The following is a 20,764-nucleotide window of genomic DNA, read 5'->3' as shown; positions in this document are numbered from 1 at the left end:
TGCAGGTTTACGGAATCTATCAGCCGATCTCTTATAACGTTCTTGAGCTGTGGTCAGGGATTCCTTCAGAGCCTCCAGATTTTGCCTCATCGCAGTCAGCCTTTCCTCCACTGCCGGAACCGGAGAATTAATTGGAGACCTAGGTAAGATACATGGATGATAACCCAGATTGGAAAAGAAAGGTGTAAATTTAGTGGAGGCGTCTGAGAATTGTTATATGAAAATTCGGCTAACGGCAGCAACTCCAACCAGCGTCTGGTTGGTACGCTCAGTCTGACCATTTGTCTGGGGATGGTAAGCAGAAGAGAGGCGGACATTAATATTGAGTGCAGAGCAAAACCCTTTCCAGAATCTTGAAGTGAACTGTACTCCACGGTCAGAGATGATCTCATCCGGAACCCCATGCAACCGAAAGACATTCTGTACAACCAAGTTTACTGTATCTTTAGCCGAGGGGAGGCTGGTGCACGGAACAAAATGAGCAGCTTTAGTCAGGCGATCAACTACCACCATGATTGTATTCATGCCCCCCGACGTAGGCAGCTACACAATAAAGTCCATTAATATAGACCCCCAAGGGCGGGACGGAACAGGTAATGGTTGTAGAAGACCCGTAGGTGCCACATGAGGAGACTTGTAACGAGCACATACGTCGCAAGAAAGAACATAGTCCTTGGTATCGTTCAGGCAAGTTGGCCACCAGAAGAATCGGCTCAGGAACTCTTGTGTCTTCTGTACCCCCCTGTGACCAGCCAACTTGGAGTCATGTACCAACTTGAGGATCTGCAAACGGATGACCTCAGGGACGTAGATACGTCGATCTCTGAACCACATGCCACCCTTAAAGACAAGATTAATATCCACAGGTGAGTTGCCCAGAAATACATCACCGTCATAGGCCTCCCTGCACTCCTTCCACAAGTCCTGATCGTGGATAACTCGGATGAAATTGGCATTAGATAGAATGGTCTTGGACGGGGCTCCAGGTACGGAATCTGCAGCATGGATTCGGGATAAAGTATCAGCCTTCCCATTACGAGAACCTGGACAGTACGAGATAACAAAGTTAAATTGATTTAAAAATAAGTTCCAACGAGCCTGACGAGGAGAAAGACATCTAGCGGATCTAAGGAACTCTAAATTGCGATGGTCAGTTAGTACTATGATCTGTTGTGCAGCTCCTTGCAGATGATGCCTCCATTCTTTGAAAGCCGCAATAATAGCCAGCAATTCCTTGTCTCCCACATCGTAATTCTTCTCTGCTGAGGTTAGTCTACGTGAAAAGAAAGCACAAGGATGTAGCAGACCCTTCTCTCCAGTTCTTTGGGAGAGAATAGCCCCCAAAGCATTATCAGAAGCGTCCACCTCCACAATGAAAGAAAGTGTTGGATCTGGGTGTATCAACAGCGGTGCTGATGTGAAACAGATCTTAAGCCGATCAAAAGCTTCTTGAGCCTGTGATGACCACTTAAAGGGCTTCTCCTTCTTTGTCAAGGAAGTAATGGGATGGACAAAATCAGAAAAATTTCGAATGAAGCGTCTGTAGAAATTTGCAAAACCAATGAAACGTTGGACCTCCTTAACGTTCTTGGGTACCGGCCAGTCAAGGATAGCCTGAATCTTACCAGATTCCAAGTTCAGCCCCTGGGGAGAGATGATATAACCCAAGAACTGTATCTCAGAACGATGGAACTCGCATTTCTCCAGCTTAATATACAGATGGTTCTCTTTCAGACGTCTTAAAACAGTTTTGACATGTTCTTCATGTTCCTGTAGAGAGTCAGAAAAGATTAGTATATCATCCAAATAGATCACCACAAACTGGTCCAACAAATCTCTGAAAATGTCATAAGCAAGGTGTTGAAACGTTGCAGGGGCGTTACAAAGCCCGAAGGGCATCACAAGAGATTCAAAGTGTCCATACCGGCATCTGAATGCTGTCTTCCACTCATCCCCTGGACGAATACGCACCAAATTATAAGCCCCACGAAGATCCAGTTTAGAGAACACCTTAGCGTGGCAGACTCTTTCCAGTAATTCGGGAATCGGAGGCAAAGGGTAACTGTTTTGTATGGTTACCATATTAAGTTCCCGATAGTCAACACAGGGTCTCAGGGTCCCATCCTTCTTTTTTACAAAAAATATAGGTGCCTCTGCTGGTGAGGAAGAAGGACGTATGAAGCCTTTGGCTAGATTTTCATCAATATACTCCTTTAAGGCTTGAAGCTCAGGTGCCGCCAAAGGCTATACGTTACCAAAAGGAATATCTGCCCCAGGAAGCAACTCAATGGGACAGTCATAATGCCTGTGTGGAGGAAGCTGATCTGCATTCTTCTTGTCACAGAGGTCAGAGAACTCCTTATATTCTGGAGGTAAAGAAGATACCTGTACATGTGGTTCCGTAGCCGTGGACTCAGGGACAGCTTATGTTAACGCTGAGTTGCTCCTTGTTGGAAAGATAATCTCTTTGGTCTCAGAGTTGATAAATGGATTCTGAGAACGCAACCAAGGAATGCCTAAAATCACAGGAAAATGAGGAGAAATTAGCAAGAAAGAAAGTTGCTCCTGATGATTAGGCTCCAACAAAATTTCAAGGGGTACGGTCTCCTGATCCACAGGCCCAGAGATTAAAGGTGACCCATCCAGTGTTTCCATGGTAACTGGAGAGGCTCATTGCTGAATTTTAATACCATGTTCCTTGGCAAATGCGATATCCATGAAATTGCCACCTGCACCAGAGTCAATCATACCTGCACTGGAAATCCACTGTCCTGAACACAGGATCTTAATAGGGAGCTTAAGGTACCGTCACACTGAACGATATCGCTAGCGATCCGTGACGTTGCAGCGTCCTGGCTAGCGATATCATTCAGTTAGACATGCAGCAGCGATCTGGATCCTGCTGGGAGATCGTTGGTCGCTGCAGAAAGTCCAGAACTTTAGTTCGTTGCTGGATCTCCCGCTGACATCGCTGGATCGGCGTGTGTGATGCCGATCCAGCGATGTCTTCACTGGTAACCAGGGTAAACATCGGGTTACTAAGCGCAGGGCCGCGTTTAGTAACCCGATGTTTACCCTGGTTACCAGCGTAAAAGTAAAAAAACAAACAAACACTACATACTTACCTTCCGCTGTCTGTCCCCGGCGCTCTGCTTTCCTCTGCACTGTCAGCGCCGGTCAGCCGGAAAGCAGATTACAGCGGTGACGTCACCGCAGTGCTTTCCGGCCGCTTTGCTTACACAGTGCAGAGAAGCAGAGCGCCGAGGGACAGACAGCAGAAGGTAAGTATGTAGTGTTTGTTTTTTTTTTTACTTTTACGCTGGTAACCAGGGTAAACATCGGGTTACTAAGCGCGGCCCTGCGCTTAGTAACCCGATGTTTACCCTGGTTACCAGGGCACCGGCATCGTTGGTCGCTGGAGAGCGGTCTGTGTGACAGCTCTCCAGCGACCAAACAGCGACACTGCAGCGATCGACATTGTTGTCTAGATCGCTGCAGCGTCGCTTAGTGTGACGGTACCTTTACAGTGAGAGTTCTTTTCCTTCAGCTCCTTGGGGGGTGAAGTCATAGAAAGTGAATGGAATACAGCGTTTAAAGGCAGGCTACATTCAGAGATGTCAGATTCATCATCACAGTTGTCATACTCCCCTACCGCTGCTAGCACCTTGTTAGACCCTCTAGGACACTTAGGACAATTGATCAAGAAGTGGTCAGAATGGCCGCAGTAGAAACATAGACTTTCACGAAGGCGATGCCTCTGACGCTCATTGATCTCGCGCCTCTGAACGGAATCAATCTGCATGGGCACCACCTCCACCTCCCTAGATGTTTTACCTGCAGGCTCTTTGGAAGGAAGGGAAACGTTAGTAATACGATTATATGTAGCAAATTTCTCCTGCCTACGCTCAGTAAGGCGAATGTCTATGCGCACACAATGCTGTGTAAATGTCTCTAGCTCTTGTGGTGACTCAGAGCGAGCTAGTTCATCTTTTATAATCCTAGACAGACCCCTTTTAAAAATAGGCAATTGTGCATAACTGTCCCAATTAGTATCTACCGCTAATCTCCTGAATTCAGTGGCATACTCAATAACAGAACGTTTAGCCTGGCGTCAAGCAGATTCAGCGGATGCACGGCGATTAGGATCATCAAACATTAATGCCATAGCGGCCAAGAAATCATCCAAATTATTTAACCGTGGGTCACGAGACTCAATCATCGGATTCGCCCAGGCGAGCGCTCGTGAGGTCAGTAGCATTATTACACACAATACTTGGGATCTATCATTAGGAAAACGGTCAGCATGCACATCAATATATAGCATACATTGATTCACAAAGCCACAAAATTTGTCGCGATCACCATTAAATCTGAATGGGGCAACTTAGGTGGGATAGCTGGTGGCGGTTGCCCAGAGGGTAAAGTCACTTGTGCAGCTAGTTGCGTGCTTAAGTCCTGAAAAGCCCGTCCATACTGGGACTATGCCAGCAAGTTTGTTTTCCTGGGCTGCCATGCGGGTGCTTAAGTCCTGCAAAGTCTGTCCAAACACTTTATTGTGTTCAAACTTCTTTTGCAGACCTTCCACATCTTTCTGCAGTGATCTAATTATGGAGAACACCTGCTCTAGTCTGCTCTCTGCAGTCATTGTTCCAGCAGTCTCCTCTTTTGAGGCTAGAGTATCCTGTAATAATTATAGGGGATAACTCAGGAGACTCTTTGCGTGAAACAAGACAACTACAGGACACAGTTTTATAAGTGGTAAAGTCTATATTGTCACACGGTGATTCAAACAGGTGCAGAGAGAACCTTAAGTCCACAACACTTGGTGCAAATAATGAACGCAGCTCAGCCGTCTATAGGGAACTTCAGAGGAAAATGCAATCACGCAGAAAGTCTATGAAGCACAGTTATTCTTGAGGATACTTGACAAGAATAAATCCTTGTCTTAGTCCAAAACACAGATAGATATGGTTTATAAGGAAGTTCAAATCATATCTGAGCTCAACCAGGGAGGCCGGGTAATAGTCTCAGGTCCTTGCAGAGCAGCAACAGCTTACATGTCCAGCAAATGCAGATGGACGTAACACGAGCAGCAGATGAAGGAGGATTACTGGAACTGGTGTATGCAGCAGGAACTCAGAGCAGAGTAGCAGGATCACCCCACAGGTTCACAGGAGCAGGTATATAGCCAGGGAGTCACTAGAGGTCAGGAGCTGGATGCAAGGCACAATACTCTAGCACAGACTGAAGGCTGGGGTGGAGTTTTATAGCAGGAAGACACAGTGCACATGAGACCAAAGACGCCATCTTGGAAAAGGGCAGTAACGCACAAAAGGTAAAAAATGTTCAGAGTCCTGACAGTCTGTCTGAAGAGGTTTGCCTGTCAGGGACAGGAAACCAACTGATCTGGGAGAGAGGTGACCCCTTTTTATGTCTGTAGGTTTCCTGTCCCTGAAGGGCGGATCCCCTCTGTCTCGTGGTGCTGTCATGGCGACTGAATAAATATAGAAGAGTTTACCTCTCCACTCAGCAGATAATAGAAAAATAGAAGAGTTTACCTCTCCACTCAGCAGATAATAATAGAAATATAGAAGAGTTTACCTCTCCGCTCAGCAGATAATAATAGAAATATAGAAGAGTTTACCTCTCCGCTCAGCAGATAATAGAAATATAGAAGAGTTTATCTCTCCACTCATCAGATAATAATAGAAATATAGAAGAGTTTACCTCTCCACTCAGCAGATAATAGAAATATAGAAGAGTTTACCTCTCCACTCAGCAGATAATAATAGAAATATAGAAGAGTTTATCTCTCCACTCAGCAGATAATAGAAATATAGAAGAGTTTACCTCTCCGCTCAGCAGATAATAATAGAAATATAGAAGAGTTTACCTCTCCACTCAGCAGATAATAATAGAAATATAGAAGAGTTTACCTCTCCGCTCAGCAGATAATAATAGAAATATAGAAGAGTTTACCTCTCCGCTCAGCAGATAATAGAAATATAGAAGAGTTTATCTCTCCACTCATCAGATAATAATAGAAATATAGAAGAGTTTACCTCTCCACTCAGCAGATAATAGAAATATAGAAGAGTTTACCTCTCCACTCAGCAGATAATAATAGAAATATAGAAGAGTTTACCTCTCCACTCAGCAGATAATAATAGAAATATAGAAGAGTTTACCTCTCCACTCAGCAGATAATAGAAATATAGAAGAGTTTACCTCTCCACTCAGCAGATAATAATAGAAATATAGAAGAGTTTACCTCTCCACTCAGCAGATAATAATAGAAATATAGAAGAGTTTACCTCTCCACTCAGCAGATAATAGAAATATAGAAGAGTTTACCTCTCCACTCAGCAGATAATAATAGAAATATAGAAGAGTTTACCTCTCCACTCAGCAGATAATAGAAATATAGAAGAGTTTACCCCTCCACTCAGCAGATAATAATAGAAATATAGAAGAGTTTACCTCTCCACTCAGCAGATAATAGAAATATAGAAGAGTTTACCTCTCCACTCAGCAGATAATAATAGAAATATAGAAGAGTTTACCTCTCCACTCAGCAGATAATAATAGAAATATAGAAGAGTTTACCTCTCCACTCAGCAGATAATAATAGAAATAAAGAAGAGTTTACCTCTCCACTCATCAGATAATAGAAATATAGAAGAGTTTACCTCTCCACTCAGTAGATAATAATAGAAATATAGAAGAGTTTACCTCTCCACTCAGCAGATAATAATAGAAATATAGAAGAGTTTACCTCTCCACTCAGCAGATAATAATAGAAATATAGAAGAGTTTACCTCTCCACTCATCAGATAATAGAAATATAGAAGAGTTTACCTCTCCACTCAGCAGATAATAATAGAAATATAGAAGAGTTTACCTCTCCACTCAGCAGATAATAATAGAAATATAGAAGAGTTTACCTCTCCACTCAGCAGATAATAATAGAAATATAGAAGAGTTTACCTCTCCACTCAGCAGATAATAATAGAAATAAAGAAGAGTTTACCTCTCCACTCAGCAGATAATAATAGAAATATAGAAGAGTTTACCTCTCCACTCAGCAGATAATAATAGAAATATAGAAGAGTTTACCTCTCCACTCAGCAGATAATAATAGAAATATAGAAGAGTTTACCTCTCCACTCAGCAGATAATAGAAATATAGAAGAGTTTACCTCTCCGCTCAGCAGATAATAATAGAAATATAGAAGAGTTTACCTCTCCACTCAGCAGATAATAATAGAAATATAGAAGAGTTTACCTCTCCACTCAGCAGATAATAATAGAAATATAGAAGAGTTTACCTCTCCACTCAGCAGATAATAATAGAAATATAGAAGAGTTTACCTCTCCACTCAGCAGATAATAGAAATATAGAAGAGTTTACCTCTCCACTCAGCAGATAATAATAGAAATATAGAAGAGTTTATCTCTCCACTCAGCAGATAATAGAAATATAGAAGAGTTTACCTCTCCGCTCAGCAGATAATAATAGAAATATAGAAGAGTTTACCTCTCCACTCAGCAGATAATAATAGAAATATAGAAGAGTTTACCTCTCCGCTCAGCAGATAATAGAAATATAGAAGAGTTTATCTCTCCACTCAGCAGCTAATAATAGAAATATAGAAGAGTTTACCTCTCCACTCAGCAGATAATAATAGAAATATAGAAGAGTTTACCTCTCCACTCAGCAGATAATAATAGAAATATAGAAGAGTTTACCTCTCCACTCAGCAGATAATAATAGAAATATAGAAGAGTTTACCTCTCCACTCAGCAGATAATAGAAATATAGAAGAGTTTACCTCTCCGCTCAGCACATAATAATAGAAATATAGAAGAGTTTACCTCTCCGCTCAGCAGATAATAGAAATATAGAAGAGTTTACCTCTCCACTCAGCAGATAATAATAGATATATAGAAGAGTTTACCTCTCCACTCAGCAGATAATAATAGAAATATAGAAGAGTTTACCTCTCCACTCAGGAGATAATAGAAATATAGAAGAGTTTACCTCTCCACTCAGCAGATAATAATAGAAATATAGAAGAGTTTACCTCTCCACTCAGCAGATAATAGAAATATAGAAGAGTTTACCTCTCCGCTCAGCAGATAATAATAGAAATATAGAAGAGTTTACCTCTCCACTCAGCAGATAATAATAGAAATATAGAAGAGTTTACCTCTCCACTCAGCAGATAATAATAGAAATATAGAAGAGTTTACCTCTCCACTCAGCAGATAATAATAGAAATATAGAAGAGTTTACCTCTCCACTCAGGAGATAATAGAAATATAGAAGAGTTTACCTCTCCGCTCAGCAGATAATAATAGAAATATAGAAGAGTTTACCTCTCCACTCAGCAGATAATAATAGAAATATAGAAGAGTTTACCTCTCCACTCAGCAGATAATAATAGAAATATAGAAGAGTTTACCTCTCCACTCAGGAGATAATAGAAATATAGAAGAGTTTACCTCTCCGCTCAGCAGATAATAATAGAAATATAGAAGAGTTTACCTCTCCACTCAGCAGATAATAGAAATATAGAAGAGTTTACCTCTCCACTCAGCAGATAATAATAGAAATATAGAAGAGTTTACCTCTCCACTCAGCAGATAATAATAGAAATATAGAAGAGTTTACCTCTCCACTCAGGAGATAATAGAAATATAGAAGAGTTTACCTCTCCGCTCAGCAGATAATAATAGAAATATAGAAGAGTTTACCTCTCCGCTCAGCAGATAATAATAGAAATATAGAAGAGTTTACCTCTCCACTCAGCAGATAATAATAGAAATATAGAAGAGTTTACCTCTCCGCTCAGCAGATAATAATAGAAATATAGAAGAGTTTACCTCTCCACTCAGCAGATAATAATAGAAATATAGAAGAGTTTACCTCTCCGCTCAGCAGGGAGATGATCTCTAAGGTGAAGTCTATGATTCTTCTGGAAATATTGTTCTCGTCTTCGTCCATCTCTGGTTCGTCATTCGGGGATAAATCTTGGTGGTGTGAATGGATCTGGTTCTTCGGTGTCTTTATGACAGGAGGCTGGAAATCATACAAGGACATCGTCAGTCACATACAGATCTGATCTCATTGTACAGTGACATTTACAGATTATTAACCTCTTTTTTGACATCTGACGTTATAATCCGTCCCTTTGCCCTGAGCCTATTTGACCAGGGACGGATTGTTACGTCATTGCGATTGTTTGGGCAGCCGGGTGTCAGCTGATCGGGTGCCAGGATCGGTAACGCACGGCTCCCAGCACTTTAATTCCATCGCAGCATTCCAGGTGTCAGCAGAGGGATGACCGCATCTCTGCCTTCGGATTGGAGACCCCTCGGCGTGGTACTTGGTCCCAATCGTTGCCATGGTGACCCAATGTCGTCATGACAACATCCATGTCACCAGAGCTAGTAACGTTACTACATCATGCGCGGTGCATGATCAGCAACTTTCTCTCTCAGCACAGAGCTGAGTTTGCACAGTACAGGTATGCTGCTGTGTCCCCATGATATACAAGTGATCAGCCTGCAAAAAATGATTGTCCCAAAGAGTGAGAAAGTAAAAGGTTAAAAAAGAAAAGTATATATTTTTTAAATAATTGTACAAATATTTAAAAAAAATAAAAGATTGTATCCATAAATAAATATTTGTATGAAAAAAATATTAACAATAAAAGTACACATATTTGCTATCGCCGGGTCCACAACGACCCGACCTATAAAACCGTCGCACTAGCTTTAGCATCATACCGCCGAAGAAAAAGTTGAATAAAACGCGATAAGAAAGACGGATATAAATAAACATGGTACCTCTGAAAACGTCATCTTGTCCTGCAAAAAATGAGCCCCTATACAGCTCCATCAGCGGAAAATAAAAAAGTTATAGCTCTCAGAATAAAGTGATGCAAAAATAATTATTTTTTCGATAAAAGAGTTTATATTGTGTAAAAGCGCCAAAACATAAAAAAAGAGAAATTGCTGTAATCGTCCTGACCCGAAGAATAAAGCTGCCCTATCAATTTTACTACACACAGCATAACCCCTTCAGCCCACAACAACAAAAATTCTGAATTGCTGGCTTTTGTACATTCTACCTCCCAAAAATCGGAATAGAAAGTGATAAAAAAAAAAGTCATGTGCCCGAAAATGTTACCAATAATAATAATCTTTATTTATATAGCGCCAACATAGTAACATAACATAGTAACATAGTTAGTAAGGCCGAAAAAAGACATTGGTCCATCCAGTTCAGCCTATATTCCATCATAATAAATACCCAGATCTACGTCCTTCTACAGAACCTAATAATTGTATGATACAATATTGTTCTGCTCCAGGAAGACATCCAGGCCTCTCTTGAACCCCTCGACTGAGTTCGCCATCACCACCTCCTCAGGCAAGCAATTCCAGATTCTCACTGCCCTAACAGTAAAGAATCCTCTTCTATGTTGGTGGAAAAACCTTCTCTCCTCCAGACGCAAAGAATGCCCCCTTGTGCCCGTCACCTTCCTTGGTATAAACAGATCCTCAGCGAGATATTTGTATTGTCCCCTTATATACTTATACATGGTTATTAGATCGCCCCTCAGTCGTCTTTTTTCTAGACTAAATAATCCTAATTTCGCTAATCTGTCTGGGTATTGTAGTTCTCCCATCCCCTTTATTAATTTTGTTGCCCTCCTTTGTACTCTCTCTAGTTCCATTATATCCTTCCTGAGCACCGGTGCCCAAAACTGGACACATATTCCGCAGCGCTTTACAGTTTAACAGTATCAAACACAAAAGTCATAAGTAACAACGTTATCAATACAATAATTAAAGCAACACAAGACGACCCTGCTGGTGAGAGCTTACAATCTACAATGAGGTGGGGAGATACAAAGTACAGGTGTGTATTTACAGTGATGTATTTACAATGATGGTCCGGCCATCTTCAGGGGGTGGGGGATAGATGGAGATAGTGAATGGGCTACACACACACACATAAAATGACTTTGATTACTGAATGTGATAGGCCCCTCTGAACAAATGTGTTTTGAGCAAGCGCCTAAAACTATGCAAATTGTGGATGGTCCTAATATCTTGGGGTAGAGCATTCCAGAGGATTGGCGCAGCGCGGGAGAAGTCTTGGAGTCGGGAGTGGGAGGTACGGATTAGTGCAGAAGTTAGTCGGAAGTCATTTGCAGAGCGCAGCGGTCGGTTAGGCTGATAGACAGAAATGAGGGAGGAGATGTATGGGGGGCCGCACTGTGGAGAGCTTTGTGGGTGAGAACAAGCACTTTGAATTGTATCCTGTAATGAATGGGCAGCCAGTGTAACGACTGGCGAAGAGCGGACGCTTCCGAGTAATGACTAGCCAGATGGACGACCCTGGCTGCTGCATTAAGGATGGACTGGAGAGGGGAAAGTCGAGTGAGGGGGAGGCCAATTAATAGAGTGTTACAGTAGTCCAGGCGGGAGTGGATCAGGGAGACAGTGAGTGTTTTTGTTGTTTCTATGGTGAGAAAAGTCGTAGTTACTCACCGATAACGGTGTTTCTCGGAGCCCATGACAGCACTACGGAGAGAGGGGATCCGCCCTTCAGGGACAGGAAACCTACAGATAAAAGGGCGGTACCTCTCCCTCGCATCAGTTGGTTTACAGAGCATCGGAGGACCTCCAGGTTAGTTTACAACAGAGAAAAAAATCATATTACAACATTTCTTAAAAGAGGAACCCCGTGCCTATACTCAAACTATATACAGTATATAAATTATATGTAATTAAAGGTGCTCACCGCACACGTGATGGGAGGGAATAAGCGAGTGCTGTCATGGGCTCCGAGAAACACCGTTATCGGTGAGTAACTACGACTTTCTCGGTCTCCCATGACAGCACTACGGAGAGAATTGCAGAGACTAAGCTTAGGGAGGGACCACCGCCTCGAGAACCCTTCGTCCGAAGGTTAAGTCAGACACAGAGGCTAGATTTAATCTATAGTGTCTAAAAAAGGTCGATGGTGATGACCAGGTGGCCGCTTAACAGATTTGCTCTATTGATACCTCTGACCTCTCAGCCCATGAGGTAGCTACTGCTCTTGTGGAATGCGCTCTTATACCATCTGGGATCTCATTCCCCGAGGATGAATATGCCAAGACTATCGCCTCCTTTATCCACCTCGCCAAAGTACCCTTGGATGCCCGAAATCCTTTTCTGGGACCCTGGAAACAGACAAACAGAGAGCCTTCCTTCCTATACTCTCTGGTGGAATCTAAATATTGGATTAGGCATCTTCTGACGTCTAGATTATGGAAATTTTGCCCTTTCTCATTTTTTGGGTTTGGACAAAAGGATGGCAGGGAGACTTCTTGTGACCTATGGAATTTTGATGCCACTTTTGGCAAATAGGCCGGGTCAGGTCTAAGAGTGACTCTATCATCTAATATTTTGGTGAAGGGTGGATTAGAGGATAAGGCTTGAATGTCACTTATTCTGCGTGCGGATGTTAACGCTACCAAGAGAATGGTCTTAAGTGATAGAGTTTTTATGGGAATCGTCTCTATGGGTTCGAATGGAGGACCCGTTAACGCCGAGAGGACTAAATTTAAGTCCCATGAGGGCACTTTCTGAGCGACTAATGGCTTTGATCTTGTCACCGCCTTAACAAATCTAATTATCCATGGGTTGGCCGCAATATTATGGTTGTAGAGTGCTCCTAGAGCTGCTATTTGTACTTTAAGAGTACTAACCGACAACCCCTGTTCCAGACCTTTTTGTAGGAACTCCAGTATTTTAGGAATTGAGGGCCCATCTTGGACTTTTACTTTGGAGACGGACAGAAATTTTTTCCAAGTTTTCCCATATATTTTAGTAGTGATGGGTTTTCTACTTTTTAACAACGTGGTAACTAAATTATCCGAGAAACCTCTTTCTTTTAATAGTCTCCGTTCAAAAACCAGGCTGTCAAATGTAAGTTCGATTCCTGTGGGTGAAAGATCGGCCCTTGATGTAGAAGGTCTGGTATATTCGGCAGGACCCATGGGTCCGAGACCGAAAGCATCCTCAGCCAGGAGAACCACGTCCTTTTTAGCCAGAACGGGGCTATGAGGATCATTTTCGTTTTGTCCTCTCTGACTTTTCGAATGACTGCCGGGATCAGAATAGTTGGAGGAAAGGCATAAGTTAATTTTTGAGTCCACGGAATCATAAAGGCATCTAGAGCCTGTGGATTCCCTATCGGGTTCAGAGAGCAGAATTTGTTCACCTTTTTGTTTTTGTGATTGGCGAATAGATCTATTGTCGGTGCTCCCCACATTTTTGTGATCTGATCGTAGATGGAATGGTTTAGGGACCACTCTCCTTGTTTTAACAGCGATCGACTCAGGTAATCTGCTCTCTCGTTGTTTGAACCCTGAATGCGTAGCGCAGAGAGGGATAGTAGATTTTCTTCTGCAAGGTTGAAAATTTTGGCTGAAGAACTCATGAGTGCCTGAGACCTTGTTCCTCCCTGGTGGTTTATATACGCTACAGTCACTTTGTTGTCCGAAAAAATTCGGACATGATGTCCCTGAATATAGGTCAGAAAAGAAAGAAGAGCCTGAAGCACTGCCCAAAGTTCTTTTTGGTTTGAGGATGCTGATATTTCCTGAACTGACCAGGTTCCCTGGGCCACTCTGTCCCCCATATGAGCCCCCCACCCTGTGGGACTCGCATCGGTTGTTATCACCCGGGATATTTGTGTCACCCAAGGAACTCCCTTTGATAAGTTTTGGCTCTCTGCCCACCAACGAAGGGAATGAATAACTGAGGAACTCAGGGTGATTTGACTTTCCAATTTGTCTTTTAGTATTGACTGCCATTCGAGTACGTGCCACTGAAGTTCTCTTGTGTGGAACTGTGCAAAGGGTATCGCTGGTAGGCATGAGGACAGAGAGCCTAGTAGTGACATTGCTCTCCTTAGAGTCATGGAAGGATGGTGAAAAGTTCGCGTTATCATGGCTAATATGTTGTCTTTTTTGGGGTTTGGAAGTCGGCATTCTTGTACTCGGGAGTCTAATGTCAGACCTAGGAACTCCTGGACTTGACAGGGTTCCAACTTTGATTTTTTTAAGTTTATGAGCCACCCCAAGTCCGTCAAGATAGTCATTACCCGGTCCCTCTGTTCTTTGCAACTTTGGGCCGAGTTGCTTACGATGAGAAAGTCGTCTAGGTAAGGGACTATTAATATATTTTGTTCCCTTATGTGGGCCATCATTTCCGCTATTACCTTCGTGAATATTCGAGGGGCTATAGAGATTCCGAACGGAAGAGCTCTGTACTGAAAAAATCTTAATTGTCCTTTTATGGGAACTGCCAATCTCAGGAATTTTTGAGACTGATTGTGGATGGGCACATGATAATATGCATCGGTTAGGTCTATCACGACCATGTAGCAATTCGGAAACAGGATTTTTATGGTGGACTTTATTGTTTCCATTTTGAATTTGTAATTTTTTACGTATTTGTTCAGGTTTTTTAGATTTATAATGGTCCGAAAGGACCCGTCGGGTTTTGGTACTAAAAAAAAAGAGGGGAGAAAAACCCTTCTCCTACTTCCTGAGGAGGGATTTCTTGAATTACAGATTTTTGCAGTAGGGAAATGATTTCTTTCTCTAAAGCTGCTTGTTCTGCCACTGAAGATCTTATTTTCGTTTCTATGTACTTCCGGGGAGGAAAAGAAATAAAATCTATTTTTAGACCGTACTGTATGATGTTTAGAATCCAGGTGTTGTTGGATATTTTCTCCCAGGCGGGAAGGAAAGATGTGAGTCTTCCCCCTACCGTAGGCACAATGTCATTTGGCGGGTTTTTTGTCGCGAGAGGTATTGCCAAAGAGGTAACCTCTATCCCTTCCCCTGCCTTCTTCCCATTTATTCTGCTCTCTGGGGGGGTCTGCGGTGGAAAAATCTCCGATTCCGAAAGGACTGCCTGAATGGGGCTGGGCCCAAATTTGGAAACCCCTTCTTTTTGTCTCCTGCTTTTTGGAGGATGTCATCCAGGGTTTCTCCAAACAGAAAATTTCCTTCACACGGAATAGAACATAGCTTAAGCTTTGTCTGGAGATCCCCAGGCCAGCTTTTGAGCCATAAGGTTCTTCTGGCTGCGTTGGAGAGAGCAGCGGCCTTAGATGTTAACCGTACGGAGTCTGCCGAGGAGTCCGCCAGGAATGCTGCTGCTGCTCTAATTGCAGGGATAGAATCCAGTAATTTATTCCTGGGTAGCCCGTCTCTAATTTGACTCTCTAATTGATCAATCCATACCATCAGAGATCTGGAGGTGCAGGTAGCCGCAACAGTAGGCCTCAAGCTACCGCCAGCCGATTCCCATGCCCCTTTAAGAAATGTGTCTGCTTTTTTATCTAAAGGGTCTCTGAGGGTACCCATGTCCTCGAACGGGAGCGCAAATTTTGAGGCTTTTGCCACCGCTACATCCAACTTTGGTGCCTTATCCCAGGAAGTGGATGCGTCATCTTCGAAGGGATACTTTCTTTTAAGCGAGGGCACTGAAGAGTTTCTCCTATCAGGTTTTTCCCATTCTTTTTTAATTAGGGATTGGACATTGGGATTTAAAGGAAAGGTTTTCCGTTTTTTTTGTCCCAAGCCACCAAACATAACGTCTTGGGCTGTTTTGTCAGGTTTAGGCTCCTCCACCCCCATAGTAGCCCTAACGGCTCTCACTAAGGCATCCACTTCCTCGAGAGGAAAACAATGTCGGCCTGAATCTTCCTCGGAGGAGGATAGGGAGGAGTCAGAATCGTCCGAATCTGCGTCTTCAGACGAGGATCGGACAGAGTGAGATTGTACTGTTTCCTTTACTTTATCTTTCCCTTTTTTGGAGGAAGATACAGCATTCTGAACCTCAGATCTAATGATATTTTTCAGCTCGGATGCAAAGTCGGGAGTCTCCTCACATAGCACACGCTGGATACATGATTTACAAAGCTTTTTGTCCCAGGCTACTGGTAAAGCTTTGTCACAGATGGGGCAGGATTTGTTTTTCCTTTTCTCCAGCTTCTTCTTTCCCTATTAAGGGAGAAGAGGGAGCCCTGTTATAATATATACATTCACGAAGATCACTCACCATTCGGACGTGCAGGCAGGTACCGGTTCTGGAGGGGGCCCTGGGTCCGGAATAGAAGGTTCCCGAGGAGGTGATTTAGTCTTCGCAGCAGACCTGCTGCGCTGTGTAGAACGGCTGCTAGACCCACTCCTAGCGCTCTTAGGGTCCGTCTTCTTATGGTGCTGCTGCCTAGGCTGCAGCTCCTGTGGATCGCTGTCCTCCATGATTTACAGGGAGATGGTGCGACAACTGTGTGTGCACCATCTCCCTATTTGTATTTGGCGCCACCTCCGGCGTTCCCCCGCACTTCCGGTCCTGCGTCACGTCCAGGGAGAAGAGAAGCTACCGCGCGGCGATGACCCGGAAGTCCTGCCGCATTTCCGGAGCGGCGGCCATCTTAGTACACCCGGAGCGTGCGCTTGTCGGCACAGAAGCTCCGGGTGATCCAGCGCCCCTTCCTCTCATCAGAATCGGCGGCGTTCTCCCTCCGCTCACCCTGAAGAACCCCTCGGTTCCAGCGGTGGCGGCTTCGGGAGCCAGACAAGCCGCGGCAGGAGCCTCCTCGCTGCCGGTACTCGACCGCCCTGTCCATCGGTCTTCATAACAGGTACCACCGGAAAGAGGTTCCCTGTTCAGGGACAGGAAACCAACTGATGCGAGGGAGAGGTACCGCCCTTTTATCTGTAGGTTTCCTGTCCCTGAAGGGCGGATCCCCTCTCTCCATAGTGCTGTCATGGGAGACCGAGAAAGGGCGGATTCTAGAGATGTTCTTTAGGTGTAAGCGGCACGAGCGGGCAAGAGATTGTATATGGGAGGTGAAGGAGAGATCGGAGTCAAACATGACGCCCAGACAGCGCGCCTGCTGCCGGGGTGTTATTATGGTGCCACCCACGGAGACGGAAACATCAGGTTTAGGGAGGTTAGTAGATGGCGGGAGCAGAAGAAGTTCAGTTTTGGTGAGGTTGAGTTTCAGATAGAGAGCGGACATGATGTCGGAGACTGCGGACAGACAGTCAGTGGCGTTCTGTAGTACAGCGGGGGTAAGGTCAGGGGATGACGTATATAGTTGTGTGTCATCGGCATAAAGATGGTACTGAAAGCCAAATCTGCTGATGGTCTGTCTAATTGGGGCCGTGTAGAGGGAGAAGAGAAGGGGGCCAAGGACTGAGCCCTGAGGTACCCCAACAGTGAGAGGAAGAGGAGATGAAGTGGAGCCAGAACAGAACACTGAAGGAGCGGTCAGAAAGATATGAGGAGAACCAGGAGAGAGCAGTGTCCTTAATGCCAAGTGACTGGAGCCTAGAGAGTAGGAGAGGGCGGTCAACAGTGTCGAAAGGTCAAGAAGAATGAGCAGAGAGTGGTCACCATTACGTTTTGCTGTCAGAAGGTCATTGGTCACTTTGATGACTGCAGTTTCTGTCGAGTGTAGGGGGCAGAAGCCGGACTGTGAAGGGTCTAGGAGGGAGTGAGTGGAGAGGTAACGGGTAAGGCGGGAGTATATCAGGCGCTCCAAGAGTTTAGAGATGAAGGGGAGATTGGAGACCGGTCTGTAGTTGTTTGTGCAGGATGGGTCGAGGGTGGGTTTCTTTAGTAACGGAGTAATGATAAAGTGTTTGAAGGAGGAGGGGAAAATGCCAGAGGAGAGGGAGAGATTAAAGATTGTAGTTAGGTGAGTAATGACGACTGGAGGAGATGAGAGGGAATGGGGTTGGTAGAGCATGTAGTTGGATGAAAAGAAGAGAGGAGCCTGGAGACTTCTTCTGTGATGGGATCAAATGTGGAGAGTGAGCCAGGGGAGATGCAGGGAGGGATGGGAGTCACTGAACTTGGTGTCTGGGAGCGGATTTCCTGACGGATATTGTCTATTTTTTCTATAAAGTGGGAGGCCAGGTCATCAGCACAAATGTCTGTGATAGGGGCTTGAGCTTTTGGCCTGAGGAGGGAGTGAAAGGTGTCAAAAAGTTTCTTGGGGTTGTTGGATAGTGAGGAGATCAGAGTGTTGAAGTAGGTCTGTTTGGCAATGTGAAGGGCAGAGTTATAGGTGGTTTTTAACATAAATTTGAAGTGTATGAAGTCTTCTGGTGTGCGAGTTTTCCTCCATAAGCGTTCAGAACACCTGGAGCATCGCTGGAGAAATCGGGTTTGTGATGTGAGCCAGGGCTGTTTCACTCTGTGTTTGGAGGTTCTGAGGGTGAGGGGAGCTACTTGGTCAACGGTGCTTCTAAGAGTGTCTTCGTAGTGATGTACCGCCAGATCAGGACAGGAAAAAGAAGAGATTGGGGACAGTGATGAGTGTAGGGAGTCTGAGAGTGTATGAGGGTTAATGGCATGTAGATTTCTGACTGAATGGTAAGTAGGAGGGTGCTGGGGTGAGCGAGGATTTGTGAGTGTGAAGGAGAGAATGTTGTGGTCAGAGAGGGGAAGCGGTGAGTTATTTAGGTAGGAGATTGAACACAGCCGGATAAAGACCAGGTCAAGGGTGTTACCGTCCTTGTGTGTCTCAGAGGTTGAGAGCTGTGAGAGGCCGAGAGAAGTGGTTAGTGATAGAAGCTGGGATGCAGATGTGGAAGTGGGGCTGTTTATGGGGATGTTGAAGTCTCCCAGGATAAGGGTTGAGAGTTCTGATAACAACAACAACTCTTCCCACAAAAAACAAGCCCTCCCATGACTGTCGGCCAAAACATGGAAACATTATAGCTATCAAAATATGGTGATGCAAAAACTAGTTTTCGCAATACAAAAAAAATCTTTTAGTGTGTGACAGCAGGCAAACATAAATACCCGATATAAATCTGGTATCGCTGTAATCGCACCGACCCGAAGAATAAAGTCACCTAATCACGTATTTCACACGAGGAATGGCGTAAAAAATAAATAAAACCAATTCTCACATGCTGTTCATTTTTCCATTCTGCCTCCCAAAGATCACAGCAAGGCTCGGCGTACATTTATCCTGAGCTCTACGCTGAGCGCTTACACTGGGGTTTCCGTGTAAATCTCTGAAATACGTGATTCAGACAGAACCCCCGGCAGAAGATTCCTATAATGAGGCAGATTGAGGCACCGTGGACGCCAAAAGACCTGTGATTCGGCGGTGTCCGTCTTTTTAGGAATGCATAAAAGTGCCGTCAGCTACAGTTTTGTGCAATTCTGAAGGGAGGACACTGCTGAACAGAGGCCAGATGGAGCCCAGAGTAACTTTGCTGCCTCATGACAGTGAATGGATCCCTTAGGGGTTTCCCGTATATACTCGAGTATAAGCCGAGATTTTCAGCCCACTTTTTTGGGCTGAAAGTCTCCCTCTCGGCTTATACTCAAGTCATATCCAGGGGTCGGCAGGTGAGGGGGAAAGGGGGCTGTCTAATTATACTTACCTGCTCCTGGCGCGGTCCCTGCAGGTCCCTGGCTTCCCGGCGCCGGCAGCTTCCTCCTGTACTGAGCGGTCACATGGTACCGCTCATTACAGTAATGAATATGCGGCTCCACCTCCCATAGAGGTGGAGCCGCATATTCATTACTGTAATGAGCGGTAATGGTGACCGCTCACTACAGGAAGAAGCTGCAGCGCTGGGGAAGCAGGGACTGCACAGCGCCAGGAGCAGGTGAGTATAACGGGGAGGGGGAGCGCTGCGCTGCACGAAATTCACCTGCTCCTCGTTCTGGCGCTGCTCCATCTGCAGCAGTGGCGCTCAGGTCAGAGGGCGCGGTGACGTGGTGAGTGCGCGCCCTCAGCCTGAACGTCAGTGCTGAAGATGGAGCAGCGCCGGAACGATCAGCACGTGAATATTGAAAGTGCCGGGGACCTGAGCGACGGAGAGGCGAGTATGTGATTTTTTTTTATCACAGCAAATGGGGCAAGTGTCTGTATGGAGCATCTATGGGGCCATAAGGTTTGTGCAGCACTATATGGGGCCATAACGTTTGTGCAGCACTATATGGGGCCATAACGTTTGTGCAGCACTATATGGGGCCATACCGTTTGTGCAGCACTATATGGGGCCATAACTGTTATGATCTGGTGACCTTGGAGCCGCATGAATCTTTCTCTGGAGTAGGTGGTAACTATACTGACCGCAAATCCTGAACTAACACGCAACTAGAAGTAGCCGTGGGGTGTGCCTAACAAACCCTAGACACAGCCGGAGGACTAAATACCCCTATAGATGGAAATAGGAAATCTATCTTGCCTCAGAGCAGAACCCCAAAGGATAGGCAGCCCCCCACAAATAATGACTGTGAGTAGGAGAGGAAAGACACGTAGGCAGAAAACAGGATTTAGCAAAAGAGGCCACTCTAGCTAGATAGAAAAGGATGGGACAGAATACTAAGCGGTCAGTATTAAAATCCTTCCAAAAATATCCACAGCAGATAATACAAAAAAATTCCAATATCTAACTAAAGACGTGGAACGAATATCTGCAACTCCTGAGAATCCAACTAGACTGAGAAAACACTGACACAATCTAAGCTGGACAAGAGAAAACAAATGAATAGAACTGAAATAACAAGCGCCACAGAAACAAAACCAGACACTTATCTTTGCTGATTAGGCAGCAAGGCAGGAGGAACCAGACAGAGATCCAACACCTCCCAAAAACCACGGACAACTGGCAAGGACTAATGAATCCTGCAAACCTAAATACCC

At 44.5% G+C, this 20,764-nt stretch overlaps 1 protein-coding gene across 1 annotated transcript in view; it reads right to left on the bottom strand.

Moving 5' to 3' along the window:
• Nucleotides 1-20,764, bottom strand: part of LOC138637972 (zinc finger protein 665-like) — an 85,602-nt gene that overhangs the window by 61,788 nt on the left and 3,050 nt on the right. The window contains exon 2 of the mRNA XM_069726894.1: nt 8,930-9,082. Within this exon, the coding sequence (XP_069582995.1) occupies nt 8,930-9,082 (153 nt within the window). The remainder of the gene's footprint in view (nt 1-8,929; nt 9,083-20,764) is intronic.

Source organism: Ranitomeya imitator, chromosome 5 (assembly GCF_032444005.1).
Source record: "Ranitomeya imitator isolate aRanImi1 chromosome 5, aRanImi1.pri, whole genome shotgun sequence".
NCBI lineage: Eukaryota > Metazoa > Chordata > Amphibia > Anura > Dendrobatidae > Ranitomeya > Ranitomeya imitator.
The sequence above is the reverse complement of the archived record's forward strand: the minus strand, read 5'-3'. Positions and strand labels throughout refer to the sequence as shown.